This window comes from Anomaloglossus baeobatrachus, chromosome 1 (assembly GCF_048569485.1).
Source record: "Anomaloglossus baeobatrachus isolate aAnoBae1 chromosome 1, aAnoBae1.hap1, whole genome shotgun sequence".
NCBI classification, from domain to species: Eukaryota; Metazoa; Chordata; class Amphibia; order Anura; family Aromobatidae; genus Anomaloglossus; species Anomaloglossus baeobatrachus.
The window spans coordinates 813,874,695-813,902,236 of record NC_134353.1 but is presented as its reverse complement, the minus strand read 5'-3'; the positions used below and the strand labels follow the sequence as shown (position 1 = coordinate 813,902,236).

The window sequence follows — 27,542 nt, the reverse complement described above, 5'->3', positions numbered from 1 at the left end:
ATTTGGGGCCGGCTGCATCATGATAGTGCATTTACTGGTTGACCTGCTGGCTAATGGCTGTTTCTGGTGAGTGGTTTTTTTTTCATTTTTTTTTTTTTTAATTTTGTCATATTTTGTGAATCATTTTGGATTCAGTTCCAACCAAGGACAACATGCATTCTTCTCATATTTGTACCACTTTCATCACACATGCCTTAGGCCCCTTTCACACCGTGTTTCAGTGGCTTTGTTGGGGCATACGTCCGAAATCCCGCCCCTCCCCCCCCCCACAAAACGTGTTTCGGACGTATGCGCCGACAGGGTCATTAAGTATAATTGAGCAGACAGAGGAAGCGTATGCTCTGTTTTGCACCATTTTCAGGTGTATACGCTTTTTGCAGGGGGAGACGTAGTCTGCTACGTCTGGGCATCCGCCTGCAGAAAGCGTATACACCCGAAAATGGTGCAAGACAGAGCACACGCTCTGTCTGCTCCATTATACTCAATGGCCCTGTCGGCGCATACGTCCGAAACCCGTTTTGTGGGGGGAGGGGCCGGATTTCGGCCGTATGCCCCGTCGGAGCCACTGAAACACAATGTGAAGGGGGCCTAAAAGATTGCCATTAAGGCTGCTTTCACACTACGTTTTTTTAACATGCGTCAGGAACGTTTTTTTGCTGCAAAAGCGGATCCTGCTTTTACAGCAAAAAACGCATGCTAACGCATCTGTTATTTTGCAGGATCCTGTCACTGGATGTTTAGGGGCGGGCATTGGAGTCATATGATCGGGAGTGACGGGAACTAAACGTGCCAGACTGGGAGCCGGCTTCTGACAGCTGCAGACGCTCGTAACCAAGGTAAACATCGGGCTTGGATACCCGATATTTATCTTGGTTACGAGTGTCTGCAGCTGCTAGGAGCAGGGCTGCCTGCACACGTAACCAACGTAAACATCGGGTAACTAAGAGAAGTGGTTACCCGATATTTACCTTGGTTACGAGTGTCCGCAGCTCTCAGGTGGAGGAGAGGGAGGGGAGGAAGGGGGAAAGACAGAGATAGAGAGGGTGAGGGAGGGAGGAGGAGGAGGAGAGAGAGACAGATCACGCGAGACTGGTTCTGGGCATGCTCAGTACAAAAGCAGGATCCTGTTACAACGCAACTCAACGCATTCTGCTAGGCAGGATCCAGCGCTCATTGAAATGCATTGCAGCTCGCGGCGCAATGTGAAGGATCCTGTGAGATGCGTTATTTTGACAAAGGTAAAAAACTCTACAACTAGCGTTTTTGAAACATGTTAAAATAACGCAAAAGTACGGATCCTGTGTCTAACGCACGCAAACGAATGCGAACGCAGGTGGACGCGAGTCCATTGCAAATGCATTGAAGTGAAAACGCATTTGCACTGGATCCGTTTTTCCGCTAAAAAAACGTTATGGACGGATGTTAAATAAACGTAGTGTGAAACCAGCCTAAGTTGTCAGTTGCAGGGCAGGGAGACACAAATGTCTACAGACTCAGTACAATGATTTGGAATATGTTGGTGTTTTATTAATGGGATTTCCCTTGAAGAGATGTTATGACATCACAAGATATGTGTTAACTAATATATGGAGGGTTGGGGGTCCCAATGGTTGGATCTTCTCAAGTCTTTAAAAAGGGCATTTATGTCTGTTGGAATAGAGCGGTAGAACAAATTCTCTGCTGCTCTGTGCATTCATTCTCTTTGGGGCTGCTGGGAAAAAACTCTGCTCTCGGCAGTCCCATAGAGAATGAATGGAGTGACGTGGCCGCTCTATTTTAAGTGCGGTTAAAGTGCCATGTTCTGGCGATGAGTTGTGGTACCCCATTCAGTGGACCTCAACAAATCTATGAAATCATCACCTATCCTGGGGATGGGTCAGAACTTCTCTTCATCGCACATCCCGTTTCCTAAAATAATAGCCCGGAACTTCCTTGTGTGTATGTTCCATTGATATTCAGAAATGATCACTAATTGTGAAGCTATTTCTGTGTCTTCTATGATTTGGTTGTGATCATAGTGGAAACTATTGTCTTGCTCTTTGCTTTCCACCAATAGTAGAAATTTAGAATGTGATACAGACGGCTGTGATATATATAGCCGCTATTATGGAAGAGACAGGTTTTTACTATAAAAGTTTTATAGAAACATAAAGTTATATAGCGGCTGTTTCACCGCCGTGAGTTATCACATTGGAGGTCGCGGATTGAATTCAGTCACCTGCAGATGTACATCCGAGAATTAAAGGGAAGGTGTCGCGGATTTTTATATTCCAAACAATGATTACTTGTAAGATAACATGAAGTTATAATGTTATCTTGCAATAAATAAAGATGTCTTTCAGTTTTTATAATCTTTGAAAGCTGGCAATGGGGGCTGCCATGTCACATTCCAAGTTCTAGCACGACAGTGCAGCCTCAATTTACAGCACCTCATGGACATAGGGGATAGTAGTCGGATCCCGACCCCTTTAGTTCTGTTACTACTCAAATGGTAACGCCTATGTGGGCTGCCCAATTCCCAGCCGTGGGTGGGTTCAGCCGCCATTTTTCCATAGCCCACGATTTTGGCTGGGCTGTATTTTTTTTCCCCCTACCGCCAGGATCTGAAGGAACAAGCAGCACCAGCTTCTGTCCTAACAGCTCCGCCTCCTAGAACAGAACCAGCCTTACCGACAGCTGAAGATCAGCGTTGATCCGTTGAGGGGCGGTGTGCAGCGGTGGAGGACCGGAGCTGACCTGTGGAGCAGCGTTCATCTGTGGAGAAGCAGCGCTGATCGGTGGAGGAACGGCGGCGTGCAGCGGTGGAGAAACGGCGCTGATCGGTGGAGGAGCAGCGGTGAAGGAGCGGCGGCGCTGATCGGTGGAGCGGCGGCGTCCAGCGGTGTAGGAGCGGCGCTGATCGGTGGAGGAGCAGCGGTGAAGGAGCGGCGGCGCTGATCGGTGGAGCGGCGGCGTCCAGCGGTGTAGGAGCGGCGCTGATCGGTGGAGGAGCAGCGGTGAAGGAGCGGCGGCGTCCAGCAGTGTAGGAGCGGCGCTGATCGGTGGAGTGCACCTGAAGATAATAAACCACAGGAGAGTGACGGTGACAGATAACACACATATACATACTGTTACACATGTACACAGACAGATCAGAGCCCCCACATATATACAGACTGGGGTTAGAGCCTGCTAAGTCTGTATATATGTGGGGGCTCTGATCTGTCTGTGTATATGTGTAACAGTATGTATATGTGTGTTATCTGTCACCGTCACTCTCCTGTGGTTTATTATCTTCAGATGCACGCCACCGATCCAGCGCCGCTCCTACACTGCTGGACGCCGCTGCTCCACCGATCAGTCGGTCTATGTGTGTGTATGTGTATGTGTATGTATATATATATATAGGCTGTGGTTAGAGCCCCTTCCCCATATATATAAATACAATATAATATGTAGGGAAGGGGCTCTAACCACTAATTATATATATATATATATATATATATATATATATATATATATATATATATATATATATATATATATATATATATATATAATTAGTGGTTAGAGCCCCTTCCCTATATATAAAATTTATTATATTTATATATATGGGGAAGGGGCTCTAATGTATGTAATATATATACTGTGTGTATATATATATATATATATATATATATATATATATATATATATATATGACTGTGGTTAGAGCCCCTTCCCCCTATATATATATGACTATGCTTAGAGCCCCCCCATATGTATATACACTGTTCACAGAGCCACAACACATATACACCTAGACTGTAAGATCAGCGCTCTCCTCTCCTGACTTCCTCTGTGCTGCTGTGGACCTGCTCCTTCCTCTATGTCTGTCTGTGAGCTCCTGTCAGATCAGCGCTCACCTCCCCTGACATCCTCTGTGCTGCTGTGGACCTGCTCCTTCCTCTATGTCTGTCTGTGAGCTCCTGTCAGATCAGCGCTCACCTCCCCTGACATCCTCTGTGCTGCTGTGGACCTGCTCCTTCCTCTGTGTCTGTCTGTGAGCTCCTGTCAGATCAGCGCTCACCTCCCCTGACATCCTCTGTGCTGCTGTGGACCTGCTCCTTCCTCTATGTCTGTCTGTGAGCTCCTGTCAGATCAGCGCTCACCTCCCCTGACATCCTCTGTGCTGCTGTGGACCTGCTCCTTCCTCTGTGTCTGTCTGTGAGCTCCTGTCACATCAGCGCTCACCTCCCCTGACATTCTCTGTGCTCCTGCTCAAGAACACATTTCTCGTTTTGGCAAAAAATAAAAATGTTTTCTTTTCTGTGTACAACAGTTGTAAATAAAAAATAAATTGTAAAACAATCGGATTGATGCCTTTTTATTCTTCAACCAACAAAACGTTTGTTTGCTACGACTGTATTTATTTTAATATATACAAGAAAAATAAGTCCGGCACTCAAAACGGGACAACAAGAAAAAGTAGAATCCAGATGTTTTTTGCTCTGTATTAATTTTTATTCTTTTGATTATTGCTACAATTTTTTCTTTTTATGTCCATCAGTAATAATGGTATCAACGTTTCGACAGAATCTGTCTTTTTTCCAAGACTGTCAGTAGGGACAAGTGAAAAGCAGAGAAAAAGCTGTCTGCTGAGCCGTGTATCTAATCCTATCCTGTCTGTGTATCTAATCCTATGGTGTGTGATACTCTCTGCTGAGCTGTGTATCTAATCCTCTCCTGTGTGATACTGTCTGCAGGGCTGTGTATCTAATCCTATCCTGTGGGCTACTGTCTGCAGAGCTGTGTATCTAATCCTATCCTGTGGGATACTGTCTGCTGAGCTGTGTATCTAATCCTATCCTGTGGGCTACTGTCTGCTGAGCTGTGTATCTAATCCTCTCCTGTGTGATACTGTCTGCTGAGCTGTGTATCTAATCCTATCCTGTGGGATACTGTCTGCTGAGCTGTGTATCTAATCCTCTCCTGTGGGATACTGTCTGCTGAGCTGTGTATCTAATCCTATCCTGTGGGATACTGTCTGCTGAGCCGTGTATCTAATCCTCTCCTGTGTGATACTGTCTGCTGAGCTGTGTATCTAATCCTATCCTGTGGGATACTGTCTGCTGAGCTGTGTATCTAATCCTATCCTGTGGGATCCTGTCTGCTGAGCTGTGTATCTAATCCTCTCCTGTGTGATACTGTCTGCAGGGCTGTGTATCTAATCCTATCGTGTGATACTGTCTGCTGAGCTGTGTATCTAATCCTCTCCTGTGTGATACTGTCTGCTGAGCTGTGTATCTAATCCTCTCCTGTGTGATACTGTCTGCAGAGCCGTGTATCTAATCCTATCCTGTGGGATACTGTCTGCTGAGCTGTGTATCTAATCCTATCCTGTGGGATACTGTCTGCTGAGCTGTGTATCTAATCCTATCCTGTGGGATCCTGTCTGCTGAGCTGTGTATCTAATCCTCTCCTGTGTGATACTGTCTGCTGAGCTGTGTATCTAATCCTCTCCTGTGTGATACTGTCTGCAGAGCCGTGTATCTAATCCTATCCTGTGGGATACTGTCTGCTGAGCTGTGTATCTAATCCTATCCTGTGGGATACTGTCTGCTGAGCTGTGTATCTAATCCTCTCCTGTGTGATACTGTCTGCAGAGCCGTGTATCTAATCCTATCCTTTGGGATACTGTCTGCTGAGCTGTGTATCTAATCCTATCCTGTGGGATCCTGTCTGCTGAGCTGTGTATCTAATCCTATCCTGTGGGATACTGTCTGCTGAGCTGTGTATCTAATCCTATCCTGTGGGATACTGTCTGCTGAGCTGTGTATCTAATCCTCTCCTGTGGGATACTGTCTGCAGAGCTGTGTATCTAATCCTATCCTGTGGGATCCTGTCTGAGCTGTGTATCTAATCCTATCCTGTGGGATACTGTCTGCTGAGCTGTGTATCTAATCCTATCCTGTGGGATACTGTCTGCTGAGCTGTGTATCTAATCCTCTCCTGTGTGATACTGTCTACAGAGCCGTGTATCTAATCCTCTCCTGTGTGATACTGTCTACAGAGCCGTGTATCTAATCCTCTCCTGTGGGATACTGTCTGCTGAGCTGTGTATCTAATCCTATCCTGTGGGATACTGTCTCCTGAGCTGTGTGTATCTAATCCTATCCTGTGGGATACTGTCTGCTGAGCTGTGTATCTAATCCTATCCTGTGGGATCCTGTCTGCTGAGCTGTGTATCTAATCCTATCCTGTGGGATACTGTCTGCTGAGCTGTGTATCTAATCCTATCCTGTGTGATACTCCTGTTGTCCTTGGTGACACTTTACACATTTCTGGTCACCAGGAAAATGGCTGTGCATTGTGTCCTTACATGTCATTCTCTGTTATCTGTTGTATACACTCAGATTAGGAGAGGGAGGCGTGCCATCACGCACAGGAGAGCAGACTCCGCCCACTTTACGGCAGGCTGTAATCTGAGCTTCTTATACAGTCTGATTTCTGTAGGATTTCAGCAGCTGCTCCCCCTAGTGTTTAACAGTGGAAAATATCAAACTTTCTAATTTTTTTTTTTTAGATTTTGCTCAATTAAAAACAAATAATAATATTTAAACAAAACATTAAAACATTACTACTTTACATTTTTTCAGTTATTGGAATTTTTTTTTTTTTTTTGACGATACCTTCCCTTTAAAGGCTACTAATATTGATAAGTTACCTGCACGTGTGCTACTGACTCACGTGTGCATCACAGACTCCTCGAGTTGTCAGTGGGGGGCGATCTGTCCACCGGCAGAATCTTAACGATCCAAACACACAAGAAAACTATGCCAATTAATGCAGTAATAGAGCGAGATCTGAGTGTTTCTGTCTGACATTAAGCAGCTAACGTGTCATAATTATGCACAATCTGTATATTACAATAGACAATCTGTCGCCTTTTATTACTGGAGAATTGCTTTGCAGCATATGCAGAATGCTCCCTGAAATCCAATGCATAATTTGGAATGACCTAGTGTTGATTATATCCAGAAGCTCATATCAGTCAGTCTACTGTTATTATCATTGCAGGGTTGGTAATACAATATTCGCCATGTGTAGTAATCTGTAGACAAGTAGAAGAATACATACAGAATAAAACGGGCTGAGTAAATAAGGAAATACACTACAGTTCAAAAGTTTAGGGTCACTTAGATATTTCCTTATTTTGAAAGGAAAGCACGTTTTTTTTTTTTCAATGACGCGAACATTGAAATAAACCGGAATACACTCTACACATTGTTAATGTGGTAAATGACTATTCTAGCTCAAAACGTCTGGTTTTGAATGCAATATCTACATAGGTGTATAGAGGCCCATTTCCCACAACCACCACTCCAGTGTTCTAATGATATATTGTTTGCTGTGTTAGAAGGCTAATGAATGTTTAGAAATCTCTTGAAAACCCTTGTGCAAGTATGTTAGCACAGCTGAAAACAGTTTTGCTGATTAGAGAAGCTATAAAACTGACCTTCCTTTGAGCTAGTTGAGAATCTGGAGCATTACATTTGTTGGTTCCATTAAAGTCTCAAAATGGCCAGAAAAAGAGAACTTTCATGTGAAACTCGACAGTCTTGTTCTTAGAAATGAAAGCGAAATTGCCAAGAAACTGAAGATTTCATACAGCAGTGTGTACTACTCCCTTCAGAGAAGAGCACAAACAGGCTCTAACCAGAGTAGAAAGAGAAGTGGGAGGCCTGCTGCACAACTGAGCAACAAGACAAGTACATTAAAGTCTCTAGTTTGAGAAATCAACGCCTCACAAGTCCTCAACTGGCAGTTTCATTAAATAGTACCCGCAAAATGCCAGTGTCAACGTCTACAGTGAAGAGGCGACTCCGGGATGCTGGCCTTCAATGCAGAGTGGCAAAGAAAAAGCCATATACAGTCATATGAAAAAGTTTGGGCACCCCTATTAATGTTAACCTTTTTTCTATATAACAATTTGGGTTTTTGCAACAGCTATTTCTATTTCATATATCTATTAACTTATGGACTGAGTAATATTTCTGGATTCAAATGAGGTTTATTGTACTAACAGAAAATGTGCAATCCGCATTTAAACATAATTTGACCGGTGCAAAAGTATGGGCACCTCAACATAAAAGTGACATAATATTTTGTAGATACTCCTTTTGCAAAAATAACAGCCTCTAGTCGCTTCCTGTAGCTTTTAATGAGTTGTAGCTTTTAATGAGTTCCTGGATCCTGGATGAAGGTATATTTTAGCATTCCTGTTTACAAAACAATTCCAGTTCAGTTAAGTTTGATGGTCGCCGAGCATGGACAGCACGCTTCAAATCATCCCACAGATTTTCAATGATATTCAGGTCTGGGGACTGGGATGGCCATTCCAGAACATTGTAATTGTTCCTCTGGATGAATGCCTGAGTAGATTTGGAGCGGTGTTTTGGATCATTGTCTTGCTGAAATATCCATCCCCTGCGTAACTTCAACTTCGTCACTGATTCTTGCACATTGTCAAGAATCTGCTGATACTGAGTTGAATCCATGCGACCCTCAACTTCAACAAGATTCCCGGTGCCGGCATTGGCCACACAGCCCCAAAGCATGATGGAACCTCCACCAAATTTTACTGTGGGTAGCAAGTGCTTTTCTTGGAATGCCATGTTTTTTTGCCTCCATGCATAACGCCTTTTTGTATGACCAAACAACTTAATCTTTGTTTCATGAGTCCACAGGACCTTCTTGCAAAATGTAACTGGCTTGTCCAAATGTGCTTTTGCATACCTCAGGCGACTCTGTTTGTGGCGTGCTTGCAGAAACGGCTTCTTTCGCATCACTCTCCCATACAGCTTCTCCTTGTGCAACGTGCGCTGTATTGTTGACCGATGCACATTGACACCATCTACAGCAAGATGATGCTGCAGGTCTTTGGAGGTGGTCTGTGGATTGTCCTTGACTGTTCTCACCATTCTTCTTCTCTGGCTTTCTGATATTTTTCTTGGCCTGCCACTTCTGGGCTTAACAAGAACTGTACCTGTGTTCTTCCATTTCCTTACTATGTTCCTCACAGTGGAAACTGACAGTTTAAATCTCTGAGACAAGTTTTTGTATCCTTCCCGTGAACAACTATGTTGTATAATCTTTGTTTTCAGATCATTTGAGAGTTGTTTTGAGGAGCCCATGATGCCACTCTTCATAGGAGATTCAAATAGGAGAACAACTTGCAAGTGGCCACCTTAAATACCTTTTCTCATGATTGGATACACCTGCCTATGAAGTTCAAAGCTCAATGAGATTACAAAACCAATTTAGTGCTTTAGTAAGTCAGTAAAAAGTAGTTAGGAGTGTTCAAATTAAGAAATAAGGGTGCCCATACTTTTGCATCGGTCAAATTTTGTTTGAATGCGGATTGCACATTTTCTGTTAGTACAATAAACCTCATTTCAATCCAGAAATATTACTCAGTCCATCAGTTATTAGATATATGAAACTGAAATAGCTGTTGCAAAAACCCAAATTGTTATAAAGAAAAAAGGTTAAAATTAATAGGGGTGCCCAAACTTTTTCATATGACTGTATGAGTCTGGCTAATAAAAGGAAAACCTTAATATTGGCAAAAGAACACAGACATTGGACAGGGGAAGATTGGAAAAAAGTGTTATGGATAGACGAATCGCAGTTTGAGGTGTTTGGATCACACAGAAAAACATTTGTGAGACCCAGAACAACTGAAAAGATGCTGGAAGAGTGCCTGACGCCATCTGTCAAGCATGGTGGAGGGAATGTGCTGGTCTGGGGTTGCTTTGGTGCTGGTAAAGTGGGAGATTTGTACAAGGTAAAAGGGATTTTGAATAAGGAAGGCTATCACTCCATTTGGCAACGCCATGCCATATCCTGTGGACAGCGCTCGCTTGGAGCCAATTTCATCCTACACCAGGACAATGACCCAAAGCACATCTCCAAATTATACATGAACTGTTTAGGGAAGAAGCAGGCAGCTGGTATTCTATCTGTAATGGAGTGGCAGCCCAGTCACCAGATCTCAACCCTATTGAGCTGTTGTGGGAGCAGCTTGACCATATGGTATGCAAAAAGTGCCCATCAAGCTAATCCAACTTGTGGGGGGGGGGGCTTCTGGAAGCATGGGGCGAAACATCTCCAGATTACCTCCGCAAATTAACAGCTAGAATGACAAAGGTCTGCAAACCTGGAATTGCTGCAAAGGAGCATTCTGTGATGAAGGCAAAGTCTGAAGGAGAAAATTATTATTTCAAGTAAAAATCATTATTTATAACCTAGTCAATGTCTGGACGATATTTTCTATTTATTGTGCAACTCACTTGATGAATAAAAGTATGATTTTACATGAAAAAGACAAAATTGTCTGGTTGACCCCAAACTTTTGAACTGTAGTGCATATAGTTGCCAATTTCAGAGCGTTCCAGCCCCATTTGCCTGATGCTCCCTGCCTATCTTCTGTTTTTGTTGGCTGCAGCTGTCACATTTTGCACAACCCCCCCCCCCCAAGTGACTACTGCAAGCGATTGCCAGAGTCAGTGGTTTTATACCCTATGCCACTGAGGCCAGTGATTATATCCATAAGAGTCCTGTGGGGTATTCCATATTTTTAAGAGTGCATAAAAGCACTGTCGACCACAGTTTTTTGCACTTCTGAAAAGTACACCGCAGAGCAGAGGCCAGACACAGTCCAGAGTATCTTTGCTGCCTCATTATAGTGAATGGATTCATCTGAATCATGTTATTGGGAGATTTAGATAGAAACCCTTGTAATCAGCATAGAGCACAGGATAAATGTGATCCAAAATTTTATGTAAATTCTTCCCAATAAAAGCTTCAACTCAATACACACAAAAAAAATAAAACTCCACTGAAGACAGTCATCTGATATAGGTTGTTTCTACAATACTGGTAACACAAAGGCTTTGGAAAAGCGAAATGCCCACCCTCCCCCCCCCCAAAAAAAAAAGAAATCCAGCAACAACTGTTCTCCTAAGTCCAAATTCCCACCTCCTTCGGAGCCCCACAGTGTACCTAAACCACATTTAGCGTCTACTTGTTTGGCATTTCTATAATGAGGAGAGCCCACTTAAGTTACGGGGTTCTTGTCTCCAGAAACACGAGCTGGGCACATGATATGGGATCTTTAATGGCTGAATTATAATTTTCACTCCACAACATCCATTGCTGCTGCTCTCTGGAAAACACTCAAGAAGTCAAAATCATCACTACACTCATAGATCAATTCCCAGAGGGGTGAAATTTCCAAAATTACAAAATCACTTGAGGGTGAATTGTGCTGTTCTGGCGCTTTGGGGCTCTGTATATGGAGTTCGCTAGTTATTCTAATAAAATCTGTGCTCCAAGAGTCAAATAGCGCTCCTTCCCTCCCGAGCCCTGCCATGTGGCTGAGCAGTAATGTACAGCCACACAAGTAGCAGAAATTATGTGACAAATTTGGTGTCATTCTTACCCATTTCCCGCTTGAGAAAATGTAAAGTCTGGAGCTAAAACAAACTTTTGTGGTAAAAATGTAATTATTTTTCTTTACTAAACAATGATTTAAAGTCTTGTGACACTCCTGTGGAATATGATCTCTACACCCCTAGATTAATTCATTGAGGGGTGTATTTTGTATAGTGGGGTCACTTATGGGCGGTTCTGCTGTTCTGGCATCTCAGGGGCTTTCCAGTGTGACATGGCATCCGCAAACCATAATGGCAAAATCTGCACCCCAATATGGCGCTCCTGCCTTTCTGAAAAGTAGATAAGTATTACATGTAGGCTATTGGTGTACTCAGGAGAAACTGCAAAGCAAATTGTACTGTACATTTTCTCATGTTAGCTTTTTGAAAATGAAATTTGGGGCCAAAGCAACATTTTTGTAGAGAAAAAATGTACCATATTTATTGGACTGTAAGACACTTTGTAACAAGAAAAATTCCTGCTAAGGCTACTTTCACACTACGTTTTTTTTAACATGCGTCATGAACGTTTTTTTTTTAACGCAAAAAAACGGATCCAGTGCAAATACGTTTTCATTTCAATGCATTTGCAATGAACTTGCGTCAACATGCGTTCACCTGCGTATGCGTGCGTTATAGTGAGGATCCAGCGACTTGCAGTTTTTTAACTTTTTTTTCAAAAACGCTACTTGTAGTGTTTTTGTGCAACGTCCAAATACTGTTTTTCACTGGATCCTGACTATACTGCACGCAAACGCATGTGAACGCTGGCATGCTGATAGACAGGATCCTGCTTGTTCTACTGAGCATGCCCAGAAACCAGCCTGGCGTGATAAGTCCCTCTCTTCCCCCCCCTTACCCTCTCTTCCCCCCCTTACCCTCTCTTCCCCCCCCTTACCCTCTCTTCCCCCCCCCTTACCCTCTCTTCCCCCCCTTACCCTCTCTTCCCCCCCCTTACCCTCTCTTCCCCCCCCTTACCCTCTCTTCCCCCCCCTTACCCTCTCTTCCCCCCCCTTACCCTCTCTTCCCCCCCCCTTACCCTCTCTTCTCCCTCCCCTCTTTGAAAGCGGCGGATGCTCGTAACCAAGGTAAATATCGGGTAACCAAGCAAAGCACTTCGCTGAGTTACCCGATGTTTACCTTGGTTACCAGCATCCGCAGCTGTCAGATGCCGGCTCCCAGTCTATCACGTTCAGTTCCCCTCCCTCCCGATCACATGACTCCAATGCCCGCCCATAAACTTGAAGTGACCGGATCCTGCAAAATAACACATGCGTTTGCATGCGTTTTTCTTTGTAAAAACAGGATCCACTTTTACAGCAAAAAAACGTTCATGAGGCATGTTAAAAAAACGTAGTGTGAAAGCAGCCTAAGTCTACTACACTACGCTTTTTAACATGCCTCATGAAAGTTTTTTTGCTGCAAAAGTGGATCCTGTGTTTGCAAAGAGAAAAGCATGTGTTATTTTGCAGGATCCTGTCACTTCAAGTTTATGGGCGGTCATTGGAGTCATGTGATCGGGAGGGAGGGGAACTGAACGTGACAGACTGGAAATTCAGACGCAGCTGGGGGCAAGGGAGAGAGGGGGGAGACTGATCACGCCAGGCTGGTTTCTGGCCAAACAGGATCCTGTCTATCAGCATGCCAGCGTTCACATGCGTTCGCGTGCTGTTTAATCAGGATCCAGCGACTTGCAGTATTTGGACGCAGCTCAAAAACGCTACGAGTAGTGTTTTTGAAAAAAGTAAAAAAAACTGCAAATCGCTGCATCCTGACTAAACTGCACGCAAACGCAGGTGAACGCATGTTGACGCAAGTTCATTGCAAATGCATTGAAATGAAAACGCATTAGCACTGGATCCGTTTTTGCGTAAAAAAACTTTCATGACGCATGTTAAAATGTAGTGTGAAAGCAGCCTAAGGCTATGTACGCACACAGCATTTTTTTAGCACTGCGTTTTTGGCCGCAAAAAAATGCAAAAAAACGCACCAGTAAAAAACGCATGCGCCTTTACCGCGTTTTGGCTGCGTTTTGCTGCATTTTTTCCAATGCGTTGCCTGGGTGAAAAACGTAAAACGTAAAGAATTGACATGTCCGGTTTTTTTTTTTTGGTTTTTTTTTAAGCTCAAACGCAGCTAATTAAAAAAAAAATGTTGTGTGGACAGCAAAAATGAAAAGTCATAGACTTTGCTGGGTAAGCAAAGTCATGCAGTTTTGAGCCCAAAAACGCACCCGAAAAATGCGCAAAAACACTGTGTGCATATAGCCTAAAAAGCGTTCATCTTAGCCCTGAGACAGCTTCCTGTGAAGGAGGAGAATGCCAACAACGCCTCCTCCACGATCCGCGAGCAAGCCGCCCTCTATCTTCCTGTTCTACACATATCACATGAGTCAGTGCAGATCAGGAGAGGAAGCTGAACAGAGGCTGTACAAGCTTAGCAGCTGAAGGACCTTCCAACCGTTTAACTTTAGGTGATGTAAGAAAAAACATTTTTCACGTCTGTCAAAACCTAGGGCTCAACGTTATGAAATTCCGTGTAGCACCTGCTGGTACATGGTGCTCACCACACCTGTAGATAAATTCATCTAGGGGGTCTAGTTTCCAAAATAGGGTCACTTGTGTGTGTGTGTGTGTGTGGGGGGGAGGGGGGGGTGTCCACTGCTTAGATATATCAGAGGGTCTCCAAACTCTACAACATTTCCGCTATCTATTTCAGACAGTTTTGTGCTTCACAAGTCAAATGGCGCTCCTTCGCTTTGGGGCTAAAGGAACATTTTTGTGGGAAAATATTTTAATTTTTTCTTCCTTCCACATTGCTTTAATTCCTGAGAAGCACCTAACGGGTTAATCAACTTCTTGGAATGAGGTTTTGATCAGTTTGAGGGGTGCAGTTTTTAAAATGGTGTCAATTTTGGGTATTTTCTGTCACATATGAATCTTAGTCACTTTATATATGACTGACTTGGATTTGTACATTTTTATTTTTTCGGAAAATACTGAAACTTTTAACCCTTAACTTCCTGACAAAAAAAAATTGATTCAAAAATGGTGCTGGCTGGTATAAAGTGACAGGAGGAGCTAGAGGCAGAGCTCAGCACCCTCCTATCTACCTAGAATCTCCTCAGTAACATCTGCCATCTCCTATCTCAGTAATGGGAAAGTCTTCCCTGAATACAGATTTTACCACTTAATTGAGAATGTTGATAAAGACTGATCGCTTCTGGCCGAGAAAGAAGCAGATTTGTCTGATAAGATCTATTACAAAGTTGTTTATTTTTATGTGTACTATTGATTTATTAAATAAAAATTAAGATGGTTACTATTTTTAAATTAACCCCAAACAACATTTATCTAGTCTATTAGTGTCTGTTTATGGTCAAATATCTACCCATTGACATGAAACTTCACTTTTAATTCATTAGTGTATTCTTTCATCAAAGATGGAGCAGTAGAAAAAAAAATCAGGTGTTTCCACAACAAAGAAAATCACGAGAAGCTGCTTCTTCTAGTAACTGTTCTACTGTCAGCCTAATACTAGATTCACAGCAACACTGCTCAGTACTGCTGTAAAACGTCCATATTGCATCTATGTCAGATACACGGAGCAGGATCTTTTCTCCATGTTGTAGAATCCAGACTGCCACCTCTTCAATTGAAATGTAATCTGTAGAAGGGAAAACTGCTGTTAAATGTAGTGCGCAAGTCGTATAGAAAGCACGGACTCCCCCAGCTGGACACATGACCGACAACCGTGATGCTATTTTTTAAAAAATAAACAAACAGCCTGTTATTTTGATAAATTTTGTACTAAATAATTTTTTTTTTTTTTTTTGCTTTTAGTTATGGTATATAAATATATAACTTCAAAATCTGTGATATCGGGACATAATGAAGTTTAGCAGGTATTTATAGAACATCTGGTTAAAAAAACATTGGCTGGCAATGCTTTTGTGTTTCTGAGGATTCATATACAAAGTGATGTTAACTGAGAGGTTCGTGTGGAGCGTCATACCTTCTCTCCTGAGTAGTGCTGCATGGGTTAACTTTACCTTTTACACTAGTACATAGCTTGTTTCCACATAATATTCTCCAAAAGTATCCAGTTATCTACATTTAGTTCTCCTGAATTTCACATCCTTAGCATTCGTTTTATGTTTTCTTCTAATCCTTACAGAACGAGGAGAAAAAATAAGAAAACTAGGAAATATGGAGTATTGGATACAAATATAGGAAATATGGAACTAACTCCCTTAGAGCAAGAGGAAGAAGATGACGACACTTTGTTTGATGCCAATCAGCCACGAAGGTGAGAATTTATACTTTGATATTTTGCACACACAGAATGATGCTGACACAAAGACACCAGTTGTTCCCTCAGTCTAGTTTATTGGTTGTATGATATATATGTATGATGGTTGCACTCATTGCAACCATCCACTGTACCATTAGTAACATGTTTGTGTAAAGGATGTTCAGCAGATCCAAACTAATTAATAAAAGGTTCTTATGTTATTTTTGGCTACAAAAGATGCACTAGGGCTTATTTGCAGGGGATGTCTTATATTTTTCATTTGCGTCAGTGATTGGAATGTGTGTTAATGGGAAATTAATAGTCAGTCCCTGCCCATAATCCTCCCACCACTCTGTGCTGGGTGTCAGGGAGTCAGTAAGCCTGCATTATTACTGCCCGAGGATCACATTGTAGTCCTCGGACTGGTCATCTGCTCTCCTCACCTGGGCGTGATGGCTATATAAAAATATACACTGACGCTGTGGTCAGAAGAGCCGCTGACTAATCCGAGCATTACGATGCGATCCTTGGCAAGTAATAATGGCAGTCTGACCAAATCACTGATGCCAGCACAGGGGTGAGCAATGGTAGAGGGTGAATATTCATTTTTCATCAACTAACAAGCATGTGGCCATACACTTCTGGGGCTTACAGCAACACAATGGGCAGTGTGCACCAATAAGTTACATATCCTGAAAGGGCTGCACAAGCGCTGTTTAGGCTGCTTTCACACTTGCGTTCAGCGCAATCCGCCGCTATGGAGAATAGCACAGTCCGTTAACGTACAGCGCTATTCTCCATATACTTGTATTGCCGACGCACCGTGACGCAAGTGTCTGCGTTGCATCCGCTGGACGACGCTGAGTCGGTATTTTGACACAGCATCGGGCGGAGGGAACGCTACATGTAGCGTTTTTTGGGTCGTTAAAATAACGCACCTTGACGGATTCCGTTAGAATCCGCCAAGGTGTCTAATGATTGTCCATGGTGGCGGATTACGCCGCAATACGCTAAGTGGCGGAATCCGCTGACTGATTCGGTCACGTTCTACTGAGCATGCTCAGCATGTCCAGCAGAACGATCTAAATCGTTTAAAATCACTCCTGGTTTCTCTCCCCCTCTCACCCCCTCTCTCATACTCACCGATCACTGGCGCGGCGCTACACAGCTGTCACACTGCCCTGGTGGCTTCTGCTTTTGAAAATGCCAGCCGCTCATTATTCCACCTCGTATTCCCTGCTTCCCCCGCCCACCGGCGCCTATGATTGGTTGCAGTCAGACTCGCCCCCAGCTGTCTCACTGCAACCGATCATAGCCGCTGGAGGTCAAGTATATGTAGTGCAGAACAATAAATAATTTAAAAAAAAAAAAACTGCGTGCAGTCACCCCCAATTTTAATACCAGCCAAGGTAAAGCCACATGGCTGAAGGCTGGTATTTTCAGGATGGGGAGCCCCACGTTATGGAGAGCCCCCAGCCTAAAAATATTAGCCAGCAGCCGCCCGGAATTGCCGCATCCATTAGATGCGACAGTCCCGGGACTCTACCCGGCTCATCCTGAATTGCCCTGGTGCGGTGGTAAACTGGGTAATAAGGAGTTAGTGGCAGCTATGGGCTGCTGCCATTAAGTCCTAGGTTGGTCATGACATGCGTCTGAGACAACCCCCTACGATTAACCTGTAAGTGAAAGGAGATAAACACAAACACCCGAAAAAATCCTTTATTTGGAATAAAAGACAAAAAAAGCCACACTCTTTCACCGCTTTATTAATCCCCAAATACTCCTCCAGGTCCGGCGTAATCCACACTATGTCCCATGACACATCCAGCTTTGCTACATGAAGCTGACAGGAGCGGCCGTAGAACACGACCGCTCTCTTATCAGCGCCAGGCGATCAGCTGTGCCCTCATTCAGGTTACCCGCGGCCACTGCTCTCAGGTGGAGGACTTCAGCTGTGGCTGCAGGTCACCTGAGTGACTGCACTGCTGATCACACTGCTCACTGCGGTCACTCAGTGGATTTGCGGTCACCTCTCTCTCTCCTCCTGACCGCAAATCTCCTTTCCCGGTGAAACATTAAAAAAAAAAAAAAAACCCTGCAAAACGTTCTTTCACAGGAATCCATTACCTTTTATTAGCTCACTATTTGTAACTCATCCGTCACATGCGTCACACAATGCACTGTGATGGGTGCTTCACAACGCAAGTGTGAAAGCAGCCTATGGCTGGAATCACACTTGCGAGTGTAAAATCGGTCCGATTCTCATGCCAGAAAGTCGGACGATTTTAGTTCACTTTTCATCAGTGTGCTATCAGTTTTTTCCTCAGCAGCTGCTACTCATGTACTGTTATGTACAGGAGCATTTACATTGTACTCTGCTACATGCGTGAAATGTATTGAGAAAAACGGATGTCACTAGGATGGTGTGTGTGCCGTCCGTGTGACATCCTTTTTTTTTTTCACACACCCATAGACTTGCATTGAAGAGACTCGTGCGAGAAACTCAAAAACGCAGCATGCTGCGATTTTTTTTTTTTTTTTTTTTTTTTTTTTTTTCTCAGTCCGATTTGGACTGAGAAAAAAATAGCAGATGGGAGCTGCCTCATTGATTAACATTGGTCCGAGTGCAATGCGAGATTTTTTTCGCATTGCACTCGTGCGAGTTAATCGCAAGTGTGAAGCCAGCCTTAAGGATACTCGCAGGCGCACTACAATACTTTGATCTGGCCTGCGCAGGACCTCAATGCTGGCCTGTGTGTATGACATAGGACGCGTCATGCACCCAGGCTTCAGAAGAAGGAGAACAAAGATGGCCGAAAGAGGAGGCGTCGGAGAACGGAGACACCCATTTGACCGGTCTGTACCACACCGACCGTTTAGGTGAGTATTATAAAGTGTTTTTTATGTTGTCACAGCGGCTTAACATTCTAACATGCTGTTTATAAGAGCCCACTGGTGGTGGCCGCAGCTTATTGGCCCCAAATCTGGTGACATGCTCTCTTTAATGCATAAAAATGGGAAAAACTGATCTAGCAATAAAATCCTAATGAAGATTAGTAACCACGTTTCCCAGTTTATTGTTCTATGGTTTGTGCTTTAGAAGTCGTTTGTAAATCTCTATGAAAGAAGGCCGCTTTGTAGATCTAATGGCATTTGTTTATTTCATAGTGCCATAGGGCATGTTGTATATTATGTGGACTAGCAGATGGTTTATGCAGATAATGTAAAGCTTGTATTACAGTTATTTAGTGCAGAGTAAAATATGGCTTCATGTTTGATGTGTGTTCTGGAGTAATTTACAATACACTGCTTTTAAATAGCCTGAAAATGCATGTAAAATAGAAGAATATGCTCAAAGCTTCATCTATCACAAATAGCGTGCATAGGTGTATAAAAATGCATCTGTATGACAAATTGTGACAACTACCTGATAAACCCTGAAACTAGTGGCAGTTTGGTATAATAGGATGTAGAAGCAATTATACTGACATTCATTTTATGTTCTGATCAGATCACTAAAATCTCAGGACTTACATAGATAATTATGTATGTGTGTGTGTATATATAGATATAGATATATCACTGGGGATGTTTAAACTCTCTACAGCTTTGACCTTGGTATCATTTGCATCACTCAATGGGGTTCTGTTGGTATTCACAATGTTTTACCTCCTGTTTTTTTTTTTTTATTTTTGTTTTACTTTTTAAAGGGTGTGTCCAGGTTTAACATGAAAGTTTTTAGTCATTCTGTGCTGTATGGGTTGTCAGGATTCTCCGGTGCCTGCACTGGGAGCAGGCAGTCAAATGACTGCAACTATGCAATATGCGTACTCCTGGCCACAATCAGACTAGACGTGTGCAGCCTTGCTCAATGCTAGTAGAGTGGGAGCAGACTTTTCTATTTAACCTAGTCAACCCTTTTAAAGGAATGTGTGATTAAAAAAAACAGTATAGGTCAATTTCTAAGTTTCTATCTCTAGTTTTCACAGCGTTACAACAATGATTTTTGCTCAGACTACTTAATGCGTAGAAAACTCTTCTATAGAAATTCAAAAATCTCCTTTCTGTGCATGTGACTGCTAAAAAGTAATCCCAAAAGAAAAATAAGCTTTAGCTTAATATTAAGCCATTATGAAAATTACAAGTTTTTTTTTTTTTTTGGGGGGGGGTTGTTTTCTGGGGGGGGGGGGGTTGTTTTCCCCCTTTTGCGCACATCTTCTGCTCTCCTCCATACACTGGTCGGCTTTCTTTATGTGTTCACAATTACATTTGGAGAATCTTTTGCTGCAAAGTAATAGAAAATTTCATCTGTTCGTCCTTTCCCTCAGCACTTTTCTCCTTTCAAAACTTAGGTTCTTTTGCTTTTGTTTATAAACTGCTGAACACACAGAATTGCGGTATAAAGTGTGAAAACTAAAATTAGGAGAGAAAATGCGCAATAGGGTATTACCCGATTTACTGGGTAAAAGGTATAAGGAAATGGTGCACTCACCTGGTCGGGTTGCGCCAGTCACAACCCCTTTAGTGGCATAAGCGAGTGCTAAGGTGGTCCAGCAGCAGCCCTGTTGTGCAAGCAAGACATCAAATTCGGGACTGGAGAAAAACAGGTTTAACACCGCGCTTGAAGACCACGGACATCAGTGTTGAACACACAATTCTTTTATTTTACTTCATTCCTACGCGTTTCAGAGACCACACCTGCCTCCTTCTTCAGGGAAAAGAATTTTACAGAGACCAAGGAGGAGCCCTTAAAAAGGATATACAGAAAAAAGGGGAAGAAAATGATGTCACTATCGGTCCTACTTGCAAATATAATATATGCCCCGTTCTATTTGCCGATTTTTGCCTAGTGCATGTTATTTGCACTTGGTTTTTAATGGTTTTTGTAGCTAATCATGAGGCATCATTTAACCTCTCTGTTAGCACAATGTCAGTGAGATGGCCGGTCAATCTCACGGCCTCTCTACCCCGGGTTCGTGTCAAAGATCATTAATAGTTGTATATATTTTCCCCCCCTTTTTCCTTTTCACTTTTTCACTTTAAATTCATTTTTTCTGGATCTCTTATTGCTATGATTTTTGATTATGAATGTTCTGTTTGGGCTAAATGTATTAATGTATATTTTATTCAATTCTTGTAAGGGCCATGTAATGCGGCTTTACTCCACGTGGCAATGAGTCATTGCTCTGCAGCACACGGTGAACTGACGTCATAGCCAGGGATCCCTCTTCCTTTCTTCCCTTTCTTTCTTCCCCTTTTTTTCTGTATATCCTTTTTAAGGGCTCCTCCTTGGTCTCTGTAAAATTCTTTTCCCTGAAGAAGGAGGCAGTTGTGGTCTCCGAAACGCGTAGGAATGAAGTAAAATAAAAGAATTGTGTGTTCAACACTGATGTCCGTGGTCTTCAAGCGCGGTGTTAAACCTGTTTTTCTCCAGTCCCGAATTTGGTATAAAGTGTGAGGGAGAGATGGGGCAAGTGTCTTGACTTCAAGTGCAAGAGATAAATGTTTTCCAACTCCCTCTTGACTATGTCTAAATGGAGTTTGGCCGACTGCGATCTCAAATCTCTCTCGGACACGTGAATGTCCTACTTATCTCAGTAATCCTGTGTCTGTAGTGGTCAGATGGAGCAGGCTGCTGCCAGTCATCTTTGGTGGTGACATCCCCAGGTATTTCAAAAGTACCTTATTTTGGCAATAGTGCCTGTGAGAGGCGCTATTGCAGACCGCTGTTCCCCTTGCCTGACCCCCGGGCTCCGTGACCTCGGGGATCCGGTGACGTCTCGTCAAGTTCCTAACCCCGCGGCCGGCCGCAGTGTCCGTGAATGATGGGCTGTTGGCGGTGTTTCACCTCTCGTCACAGCCCATCTGCTCCCTCCTCCCTCACAGCAAAGCGCTGCAAGCAGGAGACACACTGGGCTGTGATGAGCGGTGAATCACCACCCACAGCCCAGTGACTCAGGAAGACTGGGGCCAGCTGCAGGGATGTGACGTGTCTGGAACTTGACATGACGTCACCGTATCCCCCGAGGTCACGAAGCGGGAAACAGCGGTCCGCAATAGCACTACTCACAGGCACTATTGCCAACATAAGGTATTTGAGAGAAACATTATTTCTCAATATAATATCGACCTAGAAAATAAAAAAATATGGGTGAACCACCCTTTTAAATGTAACCTGGCTAAGGCCCTGTACGCACACTTCGTTTTTTACCGCGGATTTTCCCCGGTTTTTGCGACAGAAAAGGTACAGTTTTTGTTCCTAACCTTGCTGCAGTACTTCCGCAGCAAAACCTATGGGAAAAAAATGCTGTGCGCACACTGAGTTTTTTTACCTCTAGGTTTTGCTGCAGAATTTCTGCAGCAAAAAGAATTGCATGTCACTTCTTTTACGCAGGTACCTGCGTTTTTTTCCATAGATAATAGTAAAAAAACCGCGGGAAACAACCCGCAGAAAAACCGTGGTAAAACCGCGGGTGCGTTATTACCCGTTTTTTGCCGCGAGTGCAGTATTCTGCCAGAGGGTGCGGATTTTTCTTAAGAAAAAGTTAAAGGGAACCTGTCATCAGAAATTTAGCTATAAACCTAAAAGTTTCACCCTCTGCAGCTCCTGGGCTGCATTCTAGGAAGTTTCCTATAGTTTTTGTGGCCCCTTTTATTCCAATATAAATACTTTATAAACTTGTACCTTTTTCGTATACAAATTTCTTAAATCTTCCATGGGGGCGGGCTGCCTGATGTACGTTGCTGTTTTCCTGCCGATTTACGCCGCCCCCGAACGCTGAATTTCAAACCTCAGGACGCCGCCCCTGGGCGCCCGTGGTCCCGCGCATGCGCTGTGCTACTGTAGCGGTGCCGTGCACTGCGTGCACGTGTGACCGCTGGTGACGCTTTGCGTGGGCACCAACTGCTCCGTCCGCTCCTCCCATCTATTTCCTGCTGCTGAGCAGGATGGGAAGGAGGTGACGTCCGGTCATCTGGCCAGCGAGCACTTGCGCAGAACGCTGGAGGAATAGGCGAAAGTGCGGTCACGAGGTTATGGGCGGCACTTGCTGATGACACTCAAAGCGCCGCCCATAACCTCGTGCCCGCGCAAAGCGTCACTAGCGGTCACACGTGCACGCAGTGCACGGCACCACTACAGTAGCACAGCGCATGCGCGGGACTACGGGCGCCCAGGGGCGGCGTCCTGAGGTTTGAAATTCAGCGTTCGGGGGCGGCGTAAATCGGCAGGACGACAGCAACGTACATCAGGCAGCCCGCCCCCATGGACGATTTAAGAAATTTGCACACGAAAAGGTACAAGTTTATAAAGTATTTATTTTGGAATAAAAGGGGCCAGAAAAACTATAGGAAGCTTTCTAGAATGCAGCCCAGGAGCTGCAGAGGGGGGAACTTTTAGGTTTATAGCTAAATTTCTGATGACAGGTTCACTTTAATTTCCAGTGCGCGCAGGCCCTTTAGGCCCCGTTACACGCAACGACGTATCTAACGATATATCGCCGGGGTCAGGGATTCCGTGACGCACATCCGGCATCGTTAGCGACGTCGTTGCGTGTGACACAAACGAGCGATCGCTAACGATGGAAAATACTCACCAAATCGTCCATCGTTGACACCTCGTTCATTTTCATAAAATCGATTGTTGAGGACGCAGGTTGTTCGTCGTTCCCGAGGTAGCACGCATCGCTGTGTGTGACACCTTGGGAACGACGAACTACAGCTTACTTGCGGCTGTCGGCAATGAGGAAGGAAGGAGGTGGGCGGGATGTTACGGTCGCTTATCTCCGCTTCTATTGGGCAGCCACTGAGTGACGCTGCACGAACCGCCCCCTTAGAAAGGAGGCGGTTCGCCGGCCACAGCGACGTTGCTAGGTAGGTAAGTATGTGTGACGGCTCCTAACAATGTTGTGCGCCACGGGCAGCGATTTGCCCGTGACGCACAACCGACGGGGGCGATTTCGCTGCGTGTAAAGCCCCCTTTATACTTATGTCTCCTGACATTATTTATAGAGTAATACTGGGGAGGACCTGATACACTTTAAGGACTTGTGCGCATGCTGCGTTTTTGCACGTTTTTTTTTTTGGTCTCCAAACTGCATGCATTTCCTTCCCCAGCAAAGTCTGAGATTTCAGTTTTCTGTCCAAACGTTGCAGCTTCTTTTGGCTACATCTTTGTGGTGACCACATAGATGCAGCATCTCAATTCTTTCTGCGTTTTTGATCCCTTTCAGTCAATAGATTTGACTTAAAAAATGCACTGGGCAAAAAAACACGGCAAAAAATGCCGTAAAACGCAGCACAAAATGCATCCCAAGGGAGCGGGTTTTTTTTCCCTGCAGTAAGGCAATTATGAGGCTCAGTTATGTCTGAATGGTAAGGACCTATATGGCTGATTTTCTCCAGTAGGATCAGCCTGCTTCTAAATTTTATGTGAAACGGGAGGTACACTATAATTATTCGGTCATTCCTTTGATTATTCTCCTTCAAATGCATATTCTAATGTCACTGTCAGTGTGAGACCAAGGTTCATGCGAAAGGCAGTTTTGATTTCTGAGATGAGAGGTAATCGCATGACAAGATTGGTGTTCAACCCTTTTTGTGTAAAGACAATACTAAAACTGGACAAATGCTACGATTACTCCTGCAGGAGATTCTTGATTAACTGTCTGACTGCTTTTTCTTTTTTAGATAAGCCGATGCCTTCTATTATACATTGTTTACGACAGGACACCGATCCACTTAAAGAAAGACTTTCCATACAATTTGTATTGAACACTATTGATGCTTTATTTTGTACATACCTTATAGCAATATGAAAGTGTAAGTCACGTGTTCTTCATTAAAATCTCCAATATTCTTATTTAAGAGCTGGTTATTATTTGCCTCATTACTATGGTACATTTTACTTGTAATATTATGTTATTTATATTCCCATGTGAGAAACGTATTAACATGCGAATCGCAGGTAGATGTGTTTTAATGTAAATATTGTCAATAAAAGATAAAACCAGTCTAATGTATTTTATGTTCATCATTCTAGATATATAACCCATCTAAAATTATCATGAATGGCTGAATGAAAGCTGGTGTTCATGTAGTTTGCTTATTCCTGCTCATAATAAGTAATATGTCACTTGTATTCATACCTTGGAATTATTCACCTGCCCATCCTTGCTGCATTTATAAATAATCTGTACCCAATCTATATTGGCACACAGTTATTAGGACTGGCATAAGATACACCAATTTTAAAAAAATAATTAAAATATGGAGTTAGAGTGAGCAGTGCCAAATGTATTAACCCCTTCACGACCGCGGGCAGTAAAATTACGTCCTAACGACCAGGGACGTTACTTTACTGCCTAAAGTTCATTTGATTGCCGTGGCCATAGCAACGGCTTTCAAATGATGTCCCCTGCTGTTTCTTATAGCAGGGGACCTTTGCTTGACCCCAGGGGGGTGTGGCATCGCCAACCCCCATCGACGATCGATGTGATTGGCTGTTCAAACCTGAACCGCCAACCACATCGTTCGCACTAATTTCGGCAAAAATAATGCCTGAATTGGTGCGATACTGTGAGATCCGGCTATGAGATGCTGTAGCAGCTGCAGCATATCATAGGTGGACCTCAAACATGTCGCCCCTGCAGCACTGATTGGAGCGATTGCGCGTCATAGCACGATCGTTCCATTCAGTGTGCAGTGGGGGCGGTCTGATCTGCAGGTGGCCGCCCTCCCCAGGCCTGTGCTGGTCTGGGAAGCACTCCCCCAACATGTCTGCAGCGTGGACTGGCTGGTACTTGTGGTACCACCCCCACGGCTGCTGACGCCGCTGATGTCACCGCTTCTGCTCCTTCTCCACGTGAGTACTGTGCTCACCTTGCAGCCCGTGCGCGCTCCCGTGACGCCCCCTGCGCGCTCCCGTGCCGGCCCCTGCGATCTGCCCCACCACGCCCTGATCTGCTCCCCCCGCGATCTGCCTGCCTCCCCCATGATCTCTATTCTTCTGCAGCTCCTTCTCCGGTATCCCACTACCCCTCTGCTCCCCCCCCCCCCCCCACCCGACGTCCTCTTACCTGTCTTCACCGGGTCATCCGAGGTCTTCACTGGCCCGATCACATCTACCTCCATCGCTGGGTCCTTCCTGGGTATTCTGCAGAGCTGTCCAACGTCCTGCCTGCTGCTCCTGTACAACTGTCCATCTCGCTTGCCTTCTGTTCCTCCTGCAGTTCTTCTGATCAGTGATCCTCCTGCTAATCCTCTGGGTCCATTTTTACACCTCATCCGTCCGTGCATTTCGCCGAGCGCTGATCAGGGATGCAGATAACGTATCTGCATCCGTGGTCTGTGTTCGACGGGATGGTTTTTTTACGTATCCGCGACGCTTTTTGTATCGCATCTGTCCGTGCGTCCCGCCAAGCGCTGATCAGGGATGCACATAGCGGATCGGCATCCCTGCTCAATTTTTTTTTCCGTATCACCGACGCTTTTTGTATTTCATCCGACAGTGTGTCCTGCAGCGGCTGATCAGTGCACCGCGTCTGTGCGTTTGAAAAGTCAAATGGCGTTCCTTCTCTTCTGAGCCCCGCCATGCGCCCAAACAATTACTTTCCAACACATATGAGGTATCTGTGTACTCAGGAAAAATTGCACAATACATTTTATGGTGCAGTTTTTCCTGGTACCGTTGTAAAAAAAAAAAAAGCTACCTGATTGATGCAAAAATTTTGTGGTAAAAAAAAAAAAATAATTTTCACGGTTCAATGTTATCAACTTCTCTGGAGCCCCAGGGGGTACAAGGGGCTCACCAAACATCTAGATAAATTCATTGAGGGGTCTAGTTCCAAAAGGGTTATTTGTGGGGGAACTCCACTGTTTAGGCACCATAGGGGGTCTCCAAACGTGACATGGCGTCCGCTAATGATTCCAACCAATTTTGCTGTCAAATGGTGCTCCTTCTCTTCTGAGCCCCACCATGCGCCCAAACAATTACTTTCCACCACATGTGAGGTATCTGTGTACTCAGGAGAACTTGCACAATACGTTTTATGGTGCATTTTTTCTTGATACCCTTGTGAAGAAAAAAAGCTACCTGGTTCAAGTAACAGGTTTGTGGTGAAAAGAAAAAGTGTATTCATGGCTCAACATTATCAACTGCTGTGGAGCCCATTGGGGCTCGCTAAACATCTAGATAAATTCCTTGAGGGGTCTAGTTTCCAAAATGGGGTCATTTGTGGGGGATCTCCACTGTTTAGGCACCATAGGGGGTCTCCAAACGTGACATGGCGTCCGCTAATGATTCCAACCAATTTTGCTGTCAAATGGTACTCCTTCTCTTCTGAGCCCCGCCATGCGCCCAAACAATTACTTTCCACCACATGTGGTGGAATCGTTGTACTCAGGAAAAAATGCACTATAAATTTCATGGTGCATTTTTTCCTGATACCCTTGTGAAAAAAAAGCTACCTAGTTGAAGCAACAGTTTTTTGTGGTGAAAATGTTTTTTTTTTTTCTTTTCACGGCTCAACATTATAAACTTCTGTGAAGCCCCTAGGGGTTCAAAGTGCTCACCAAACATCTAGAAAAATTACTTGAGGGCTCTAGTTTCCAAAATGAGGTCACTTGTGGGGGAGCTCCATTGTTTAGGTACCTCAGGGGGGTCTTCAAACCTGACATGGCGTCCGCTAATGAGTGCAGCTAATTTTGCACTCAAAAATTCAACTGGCGCTCCTTGCCTTCCGAGCCCTGCCGTATGCCCAAACATTTGATTTCCACCACATGTGAGGTATCTGC

At 44.1% G+C, this 27,542-nt stretch overlaps 1 protein-coding gene across 1 annotated transcript in view; it reads left to right on the top strand.

The window, feature by feature from the left end:
• The window catches only part of FAM174A (family with sequence similarity 174 member A), a 38,890-nt gene extending 14,276 nt beyond the window's left edge, over nt 1-24,614 (top strand). Inside the window, exons 2-3 of the mRNA XM_075341903.1 lie at nt 15,633-15,764; nt 24,438-24,614. Of these exons, the coding sequence (XP_075198018.1) occupies nt 15,633-15,764; nt 24,438-24,441 (136 nt within the window). The 3' untranslated portion in view covers nt 24,442-24,614. The remainder of the gene's footprint in view (nt 1-15,632; nt 15,765-24,437) is intronic.
• The last annotated feature ends 2,928 nt before the right edge of the window (nt 24,615-27,542 follow it).